We start from the raw sequence: 10898 nt of genomic DNA, 5'->3' as shown, positions 1-10898 counted from the left end.
CAGTCACAAAAAGATTTACCAAATATTATGTCCATCTTTCAGAAACATTAAAGCGATACAGGGTGTTAAGAAGGATGTAAAATGTTCCCAGTTTCCTCTGTTCCTATTGACTGAAGAAGTCGGCATCAGTTAAAGAGCAGCCTTGAGGAGGGAAAGGTAAGTGTTAGGATGGGGATCAAATTTGGGTACCTACACCTGCATTGATCCGTAAGTAATAGTTATTGATCTTCACTGTGTAAGCGGTAGTATATTTAATAAAATATTTTTTGTTTGTAGAATTATGCACAAATTTTCTACAGCATTGTTGAGATGAGCAACTCTGCTATCCAAAACTCCTCCACAAGAAACTGATATAAAAAACCCCTCAAAGACTACAAGTTTGCCTTGGAAAATTCAAGCTAGAAATACAGCTTGAGTTTTTAATAATGTCAGTAAATAACCTTTGGAGCAGTTTATTTTGGGATATTGTGAGTTTACTTTAAGTAAACAACTTGTATCTTTCTAAACCACTTTATCTCATGCAGTGACAAGTCTATTTTGGCTGGAGGCGATATCTATCATGTGGCTTGTGTAGGAGCTCAGACTAGAAAATGGTGATGACCAATTTTGTCCTGAAGACATACAATTATATTTTGCATTCTGTGCACTTTTAATAGGAACCTGTTTTACAGAAATTTTTTAATGGGGAAAAAACTTGGAAGTTTTTCTTTTTTCTTTCATAAAATGTTTACCTGCCTACAAACTACACTTACGGCCTTTTGCAAATGTTTTGAGCTTCCTTTCACATCCATCCCAAAATCTGCCATTATGGTCTAGAAGTCTATATCTTAATGTTATCATCTAGCAATGGAAGGGTATATTGGAATATATATATATGCAACAGCCTATAACTTGGTTGCTGTAGTGAGATACAGCATACTTGAAAGGCTGCTGATGTTAATGTCTCAACTGCTCACTTCCTGTAGTTTTCAATAACATTTTAGAATGATATGTATTTTAAAGGAAAGAAATAAAACAATTATTTTAGATTAGCTGTGTATTTGTCAGAATGATGTTGTACTGTCAGGAAGTGCTGTATAGTTGGCTTATGCCAATGAACTTCATCTATCAGTGGTATCTCATTAACAGTGACCACATCTGGACCCATCTTTTTACAATCATTGCAGTCTTTGGTATGTAACTGCTACCCAGTTGAACCTTGGCAGGGTGAGCTCATCCCATCATCTCTTTAAAGAAGATAAACTGCACGCCATGAAGTTTACCATGTGGGTTTCATAGATAAGGTTAAAAATACCCCGAACGCCAACCCTGGGTGGTATCTGCTCTTCATAGGCATTTATTATCCAATGAAATATTTTGAAGGCAGGGTGTGGTTGGCTAAATTATGGCTCCTCCCATTCTCTGCTGTTTCCAGTTTCAGAGGGAAAAACACAAGCTTGTACATTGAGCATGAGTCATAACCTCTCTTCTGCTACTGCGTCACTTGGGAGTTTGAGGTAAGTTGCTCTACCTTATGTCTCAATTGCTCTGCCCCCAGGACAGCAAGGAGAGAGGGCACTATGGAAAGTTACGCAATGTTTTTGTAGATGAAAAGTGTAGATATTGAGACCAATATTATTATTATGCAGTACGATAATAAAAGCGTGTCTCAAATGGATTTTTTACATAGCTTCTTCCCCACATAAAACATTTTTTTCCATTTTGTCATGAAAAAGTTTAAAGAAAGATTATGTTGTACCAAAGAAGATCTTAGGTTACTGAAATACTTAAAAATGATTGTATTTCTCAGAGGGAAGTATATGCACCTTGCATCGTACTGTTCTCTTTTGCACCAGTAATGACCAATAATAAAGCTATGCAGTGGTGCTAAGTTGATGACTTCTGAAATAAGACAAGGCCCTGCAGCGTGGACTCTCACACAGAACTGGCTCCTACTCAGGTGCTTACACTCTATCCTGGTTAGTTTGCAAGCATTGCAGGGAAATATTAAACTTTAACAAGTGAACTCTTAATACCTGAGCCTTGGATTTCCTATTCCTTAGGAATATCAAAATAAATACGCATCAGTTATAGTCTTTTATGTTAGGATGTAGATAGTCTATAACTTGGCTATTTTGTCTTCCTACTTTTGTTTCCCAAAAGATACCTGGTTGTACACTGTAATGAGACATACTAGTAAAGTATATTTATTAAACCATAATAAAAAATGTGCTTGTAAGTTTTAAGGAAACTACAGTTTAAACATGAACACGCTTGGTTACACAAAGGTGATATACTGTGATAGTGCAAGCAAGGTAAAGCAGGTAGCTTACGGACACAAGCACACACATGGGCAGTAATTGCAGTACTTCATGGTGTGGGCAAGAGCAGGGCATGACGCTGATGATCAAATCAATCTGTGCCATAGGAAAGAAATGTGTTTCCTATACAGAGAAAGCACAGGTAAGACCAATTGGCAGGTGATAGCGAAAGAAGTAATTTGCTCTCTGGGGCTTTACTTTTCAAAAAATGCCTGTTCTATCCTTTGTGTTCCTTTGATTATTTTTGTATGCCTGCTTTAAAGTCCTTTTTTATAGACATATCTGAGTGTTACCAGTTAAGGTACACGAGAGGGTTAGGTGGTGTTAGAACTGATCTTTGAGAGGGGTGGAAAGACCGGGAGGGCAGGCGTGGAGGCCTACGGCATTTCACGTGCCTGCTTACCCCGCTTCTGAGGCGCAACTTGTTGAAGGCACACAATAACCGCAGCAGACAACTTCTGAGCCAGCGGCTGCACCACTAAAAGTGCCCCTACCCCGCTGCCAAGCGCTACAACTGCAAACCCTGTGAGGCATGAAAGCCTCCCTTTCAGAGGGTTGGGTCGTTTTTTTTTTTTTCTCCCTTCTTCCCTATTTCTGCTTGATGAGTTTCGGCCTCCTGGGGGAATTTCCGTGGCTGGAGGCCCGGCTGGGGGCGGAGGGCAGTGAGGCGCCCCGTCGGCCGCCCCCCACGGCCCCGGCCCCGCGCAGCCCAGCCCAGCCCGCGGGCCCGTCGCTGGCGGGCGGCACGACCTGCACAACCGCCGCCCCGAGCCGCGGCCGCCGCCAGCCGGAGCGGGATGTTTCATTGTCCGGAAATGATGGAGAAGGAGTGACTGGCGGCGGGGGGGACAGCGGGTGTGAGTGCCAGCGTGTGCGCGCCCCTGCCCGGGGGGAAGACCCGCGGGCGCGGGGCGGGCGGCGGGAGAGGCGGCGGCCGCCGCCGGGGGACACGGAGCAGCGGCGGCGGCGCAGGGAGCGGCGCGGAGGTTCCCGCGGTTGGGGCGCGGAGGAGGGCCGGGCGCCGCGGGAGGAAATGCGGAGGTAGGGCGCGCCGCGGTGCCGGCCGGGTCTGCCGGGGCCCCCTGGGCCCCCCCACCCCCAGGCTGTTCTCCTCCCTCCCCCCCCGCGGCCGCCCGGCTCACGGCCCGCGGCCGCCCCCGCCCCACGGCCGCCGCCCCCCGGCCCCGCGGGTGCTCGCCGCGGGGGGCGGGCGGCGCGTCCGCCGCCGCGCCGCAAAGTTGCTGCCGCTTCGTTGCTGTCCCTCCTCGGTCCCTCGCCCCCGAGCCGTGAGTTTTCTGCATAACATACATTAACGAGTCCTTTCATTTGCTTGTTCCTTCAGGGTCGCGTGTTAGTTTTGTTGGAGGGGGGTGCAGGCTCTTTATTACTCGGTGAGAGAGCTGGCAGATGTCCCAAGTGAGAGAACCTCTTCCTCCGGGGCCTGAAGGGCCAGAGCAAGCTCCGACTGAAAACAGCTCTTTGATCTCTCTCCCTCGAGGTAAGTTGCTTTAAAGTTTCACTGTAATTGTTGCGCCTTTTATTTGAATGATACGTTTACTGATTTGTTTTGTGGGTTTTAACCCCTCTTCTCTTTCCCCTCCCTCCGACTTCCCCTCTTGGTGTAACTCGGTAACACTTTCACTTCCACCGCTTTATTGTTTTAGCCAGAAATTCTTATGTAGAAAATGTGAAAAAAAAAAGAAAAAAAAGAAAAAGATGCACTGATGTCACCACCGGTTTTCAGTACTTGAAAAACTGCAGTCATTCAGAAGCAGATGGTGCTCCTTAAAAATTTCCTTCTTGTTTCTCAGCTTTGTGTTTGTGTTTAGAAGCTCTTCCCTGTGAAGCTCTCCTTCCAGGTCTTGCAGTAGATTGAGAAAGGTTGATCCAGGAGCAGGAGCGTTTTTCAGGTTGGAGGTCACTTTGCTGGGTTTTGTTCTTTGGTTACTCTGTGATGCTGCAGCTAAAACCAGTTTCTGAGAGTATTAACTTGTTTTGTAGCAGCTGTTCAAAAGGTTGTCTAAAAGTGCATTCATCTTAAAGAGAAATTCTTTAAGTTATGTCTTTCTTGCATTTGCACAAAATACACTGATATTCTGGTCACCTTCATGTAGGGAAGTTTGACAAGGTATATTGCAGGTTATCCTCAAAACAGGAAAGCGTGTTTGCCTACTGTAAAGATAAGACTTAATTACTTATTTTCATTTACAGCTGCAGCTTTGTTTTCCAGGATTCTGACAGTAGTTTAAAAAAACTCTGAAGAACAGACAAATAAGCTTGTTCAAAAACTGTAACTTTATTCATAACTGGTTAACAGTTATTCATAACTGGTAACACAGTTGTGCAACTGTGGATTAAAGATGTAGTCTTGTTTTTGTAACTTGGAAAATCAATAGCTATGTGAAATCAAAGTTGAAGACTCATTTGAGAAACCAGAAAGTATCCGTAGCTAAGTAAAAAATGTTCTGGCAGGGAGACATATTAAATTGGCTTATACTTATCTTATTGTTGGGGGTTTTTCTTGTCCTAGAGAATGACTCATAACTTCTAAACAGTAAAAAATAATAAAAAAGATTAGATACAGAAGATCAAGCATGCAGAACTGAACTGTTAGAATCATGTTTTTGCCAGAAACATCAGTATCTGTGATACATGTTTATTTTCACTGTCTTGTTCTTATCTGTCATGGGATCAAGTGGCCACACTGGTTAAATTCTGCATGTAGGCCATACATCAAAGTTACTGAAGTTGTAAGTCAGCGAACTAAGTAGCCTGGAGAGTAGTCTACTTTAAATTGAGGTTTCACTATGAAATGAAGTCTTATGTGATTCCATTTTGTAAGACTTTCATTACATGTTCTTCTTTTGATGAAAAAGTAAGGAAACAAATACTGATCTGTCCACAGACAAGTTATGTGCAGAAAATCAGAATGACACAATTACAGCTCACAGCTGTTGAGGTGGAGGATTATAAAGTTACTTAGGGATCAGTAAGGTACAAACAAGTGTAATATATTGATTCAGGTTTGCTTACTGGCCACACCTTTCAAAGCACACACTCAATTTCAAAGCGTATGTATAGTTCACAGAAAGACAAGGCTGTTTTTTTTACAGAATGAAGTATTCAAATACATAATTTTTATTCTAGTGAACTTAGATTTAAGGATAACTGTGGATATTTGTTGCTTTTTTCTAGCCTAAGTCTGTTGGGGAAATGGGGGTGGAAAGAGGAAGAGGTGAGTTCATAACATTTCCAGTCTATATTCCAGCATTTCTGTTGTCAGCTTTGCAGTGTGTGGTTACAGGGTAAGGTAGTCCAGATATTCCAGGACTGAAGATATAAGATAATGTGCCTGGGATTTTCAAAACCCCCCACTCTTTCTATACTCCCCCCCCCCCCCCCCCCCCCCCCCCCGAACATCCAAAGGTACACTGACTTCTCTAGAATGTGGCAATAATTTTAAAAGATGGGGTTGAAATTCATATTACTTCTGGAAATAGGCTAGAGGTATTTGGAACAATCTGCAATAATTTGAAATAATTACTACTTTACTGAGAATCACCTTGTCATGTTTATGTGATGACTCCATCTGTTTGCAGTGAGATACTTGAAATCTGTGTTCACCTAGGAATAAAGATTCTTTAATCAGAAAAAAATGGCTTATGTTGTATGCATAATAAAGTATTAAGTGCATTCTAGTAAGAAAGAATTTTTAATTGGTATCAGCATACTTTAATATGCTTTCTATATTTGTTTACCTGGTAGAGATACCTTATATGCTGAGAACAAACTACTTCTCTTCTGTAGTTCTGTGAGGTATCATAAAAATATCCAGATTGTCAAAGTGCTCCTTTTGCTAGCTGTCATACGCATTCAGGTGCTGAAGACTAATTGTATTTTTCCATGAAAAGAAACTTCAATTGAACTTTAAATATTCAAGATAGCTACCCCACAACCTAAGAAAAACCGAAACAAAAGTAATAAAGCTTAGGCAGATTGCAAGGATGTACATCAGTTGTGGAGATGGTGAAAATTCTGAGTTGAGACATAATTTGGCCTACAGATGTGGCATGCTCTGGCTTTCGCAACTTGGAAGAATTTTTGTGTGTTACTTTAACCAGCATGCTCTCGCAACATCTCCCCTGTCACTGATCTTCCTTGGTAGTTCATTTTTGATTTAATGCATAAATATTTGTGAGATTATTAGACTTTGTCCCTCCGCAATTAGTGCGCTATGAGAGACAGTAAATGAAATCATAGCTTCTTGTGGCAATGTCAATACTCAATTTCACTCCTTAAACCATTATTTATGCCAGTGGAGTCTGCTGCTCTAAGGTACAGACTACAGGATGAAGGGTTTAACCTAATTTCTGCTAACAGCTAGTTAATTTTTGCCACATCATTCCAAAAGCGTAGTTCTACTCGTGCACCCTTGTTCAAGATCCTGGTCATCCCATCCCTCTTCTCCTGTAGCTCCACAGGCCTTGGAATCAAATTATGACTACTACTTCTACCTGTGTGCTGTGTAATGCAGTCAGAGTGAATAGTGTCATGTCTCTGCTTACACCACTTCAATTTGCTGTGATCAAGCATTTTCTGCACTGGTGGGTACCAAAATAACGTCCCTTAACAAGGCATGTGACGTTTTGTGACCGTTAGCCTCTCTGCCTTAAGGAGAACATTTCATATGTTAAAAGTCCTGCCATGTTTATTGCCTGGACTGTGGGTAGACTTTTTCCATTAAATCCTCTACGTTTGAGTAAACCAGAGAATACAAGAGAGAAATTAAACAAACATGGAGCTATATTTAGAGAATCAGGCCACATTTTAGAAAATGTCATCTATAAAGTATTTGGAATGCTCTTACATTTGCTTGTTAGTAACTAAATGTAACCTAGAATAACAAGTGTATAATATTTAGTTTTCTCAATTCAGAAAGAAAATAAATAAAATAAAGGAAAACCCCCTTTACTATGAAATTGAGACTAACAACTATAAAAACTTTCTAAAAACTCTCAAGAAGATGGAAATCCACTAGAATTTTTATTTTTATGGGGTGAGAGAGAAGGATGGAGAAGCCTAGTAGAAATATAAAAGCTCAAATTCTGTAAGTGACCATTCTCTCTGGTACAAATCATGTCGCTGTTGCTGGATGGAGAATGCAATTCTGATTTGGTGTCTGAAGAAACATATTCAGCAACTAATACTCCCATTCAGAGAAGTACAAAATGCATGTGCTCCTCTTCAAGAATGTGTTTCAAACCCCTTCATGTTTTCTGTGCTTAACTATTTTCATGGTGAAGAACGCTAAAGGAACGTGCTGGCTAGATGAAATGGGGTGACAGAAGGAAGATTCACTGTGGGGAATGTCTGGACATTCTTGAAGCAGCAACGATGACTATTGCCATATTGTTGCACTTTACCAGCAGTGTCTCAGTGTTATGAGTAATGGATTTTTATTTTAACGGTTAGCCAGTGTGCTCAGATTGCTCAAACTTACCAAATACTTCCTCTGTATTTGTGTTCCCACTTGCAGTATGACAAGAGTTGAGTAAATCTGTGTTAATTTGTTTCATTGCTGGCTGTCAGCACTGAAGCATTTATTGAACATTACTAAAATACCTAAAACCTAAACCTAAACTCTAAACCTAAAACCTAACTCTAGTTTGTCATAAAAATATACTTTCATAAGTGTCTAACTCTAGTTTGTCATAAAAATATACTTCTGCTTTCAGTTTCACATGCATGCCGTTCCAGTAAAGTGATTCATGTCCACATGGGTGCAATAGGCTTGTGTTTCATGGAGTTGACTGTAAAGTCCTGCATGAAAATTGACATCCTTTTGTTCCATCTCATAGGCTAGTTTTATATCAAAATATTCTTCTCAAGTTCCATTCCAGGTCTTCAGAAGTTAGCCTTATCTTTGTTTTAAACACTTGTTTTTTCCTAATAAGTGGCATCCAGCAATGAGTGTGTTACACTAGTGTTTTCACTTGGATCAGCAGTGTGGTTTCAAAGTGAACCTGCTCTTCACCCCCACTATGGTTTGCATTGTGGAGCAATCCTGGGGTGTGACCTGGACTGGATTCCTTTTGGACAAAATAATCTGGAAGGCGCACTGTGGGAATGTGCCTAATGCACTCCAGCCACTAATGAGCCTTCAGTCTTTGAGATTAAATTTGAGAGCTAGTCCACAGTAGAAAGCCCCTGGAACATGTGTAATATGGAAGGTGTCCATAAAAACAACCCTTTCGCTCTACAGGCCCACTTTTATTGGCCCATGCTATTGCTAATACAGACATAGCCACTGAGTGTTGCTTAGCACTTACGTGAAGCTTATATTTTGTACACATGTGAAACGTTGTTGGATGCATGACACAAATTTATAACTGACCATACGACAATTAGTATGATTATTTGTGAAAAGAAGTTTTCACTTATGTATTTGAACTATTTAATGCTTTTAATAGTGTGGAGTACCTATTTGTTTGTTGCTATTAATTTTTAATTTATCACAACTGAAATTTGCCCAGGGCTGTCAAACTTGTAGTAAATCCATAGTTGTTCCGTAGGTTGCACCTGGAAAATTCTTTGTAAGAGCTTTCCAAGAAGTTCAGTTGAATTGCTTTAATTTTAAGAGACTGACTTTTTTCGGTGGTATTTTTGAGGCCATTGAAAGTTGCAATGAGATATTTAAATGAAAGCCACTAAAATGAAATGAAAACAATGTAGTTAGTTTTAAAACAATGTAACATCTAAACTCCATAGATTCCAACTCTGTAAATTGTAGATTATCAATATTAATTAGATTATACAACCAGTCATTGATGAAATGAGATTGTTTCAGGCAAATCATGAACTGGGATAGGCATTCTGTATACGAATAACAGTTGAACTTAGGTGTTACGTGAAATGCCTAAAGGTTTTAGGCATTTCATGAAGTAGCTGGTGGGTGTTACTGTTAATGGTTGCATTGTGAAACCTGGTATTACTGCAGTTCCATTGTGGTGGTGTTGTGAACAGTGGAATTTTCGGTAGGAAATAGTATCCTCAGTGGTTCCTTGCCAGCGAGGATATTAATGAACAAAGGAAGTGTTAGAAATGCAGTGTTTGCCACATGCTCTTCAATCCCTCCCAACTGCTGTAGGCTTGAGACAGAGAACTGCTTTGTTATCTTTCCTTTTGGAAACATCCTTCAACTTTTTTGTTCCTCATAGACTTACTTTTGTGTTGTGGGGTTTTTTCCACTTTGATAATTTCTCTTTTTGCTTTGAAAGACAAAATTACATTTGGGATGGTTTGATGCTTTTTGTTTAAATCTGCATCTGCTTGTTCAGGGATAACTCAGGCCTTCTGAGGATTCACGACCCAGCACCTGGGTCAAGTTTAGGTGCCTAAGTAAGCTTTGCCCTGTGCTTTCATCATTCCTCCGCCCTTACACAGTACAACTGTTGAGCTGTTCCAGTCTCTGTGTTTTTGGAGGTCGCAATGACTCCACTGTGCTAGTCCATTCTGCTTGTCCCTTTCTCCTTGATGAGAATGATGCACTCAGGTTTCCAGAAGCCTTTCCCAACAGTTGCTTTTGCTTTTTGTGTTATTTGGTGTGTTCCACCACATTGTTGAACAGAAAATGAATGTGTCATAGCAACAAAGCTTTCTTTTGTTGCAGCAACGGGATTTTTAACTCATTTTACATCCACAGTGTCCTTACGTCAATAGATAAACTCTAAACCTGTTTCTCAAGACCTGTTTGTCATGTTTGCTAGTCAAGCACTTTTATAGTTCACATGCATGAAGAGATATATAGGCGTATGTGTCATCTACTGAATAGAAATCAGCTGCCAATCATACTCTGAGGACGTGCAACCCTGTGCCCCTGTGAGCACTTGTTTCCATTTTTTTTTTGTGTGTTCAGGGATTGAATATTACATAGTTACTGATGCATTGAGGTATGATACCACATTTGAACACAGTGAGACCCATTTCTGCATAAACTCAAGAGACATAGTGGGGCGTGAGGGGGCAGCTAAAGTGTGAACGTACAAATGGACAAGCACCCGGAGAAGAAAAGGTGGTTATTTGTCCAAGACTTGAGTTCTTTGAGCTGTGTCCTGCAAATATACATCCACTGCCTATCTTTTGGGGATAGTTTGCATATTAATGAGACGTCCACTCAATATGCTCTACAGTTTCATAGAGGAAGATAGAATAAATATAGCTCTGAAAAGAAGGATACTTCATTGGGATGTTCTAAGAAGTTTTCAGGAATTAGTTTCATCTATATCCCAGCAACTTTATAAAGGCATAGAAGAAAGGATTGGAAGGGATGTGCAGAGATTGCCTTACATACCTTTCTTGCCTAACTATACGTGTCTGTCTTGACAATTCAGGCTATTTGCCAAATTTTCTTTTTGATAGGGCTGTTGTAATAGTAACCTTGTTGCTGACAAATTATTCTGCCACTGTTCTGTTGGTGGAGTCTTGTCAAATGTGTTTGATATGATGCAAAGAAATGTACGTAATCAAAGGCACATACTCCAAACTAAAACAGGAGTTAGCAATCAATGTTATAGTAGTCTCAATGGTGAAAACAAGTTT

At 40.8% G+C, this 10898-nt stretch overlaps 1 protein-coding gene across 6 annotated transcripts in view; it reads left to right on the top strand.

Moving 5' to 3' along the window:
- The first annotated feature begins 1402 nt into the window (after positions 1-1402).
- The window catches only part of MDFIC (MyoD family inhibitor domain containing), a 54571-nt gene continuing 45075 nt past the window's right edge, over positions 1403-10898 (top strand). For 3 of the 6 annotated variants that reach the window (XM_075743961.1, XM_075743947.1, XM_075743919.1), the window contains exons 1-2: positions 3016-3157; positions 3643-3798. In XM_075743961.1, coding sequence (XP_075600076.1) covers positions 3708-3798 — 91 coding nt within the window. In that variant the 5' untranslated portion in view covers positions 3016-3157; positions 3643-3707. Of the gene's footprint in view, positions 1497-3015; positions 3158-3184; positions 3342-3471; positions 3799-5495; positions 5536-10898 lie in introns of those variants that run through there. The other 3 variants (XM_075743938.1, XM_075743928.1, XM_075743952.1) reach the window with 3 other exon arrangements.

Source organism: Balearica regulorum, chromosome 1, assembly GCF_011004875.1.
Source record: "Balearica regulorum gibbericeps isolate bBalReg1 chromosome 1, bBalReg1.pri, whole genome shotgun sequence".
NCBI classification, from domain to species: Eukaryota; Metazoa; Chordata; class Aves; order Gruiformes; family Gruidae; genus Balearica; species Balearica regulorum.
The sequence above is the reverse complement of the archived record's forward strand: the minus strand, read 5'-3'. Positions and strand labels throughout refer to the sequence as shown.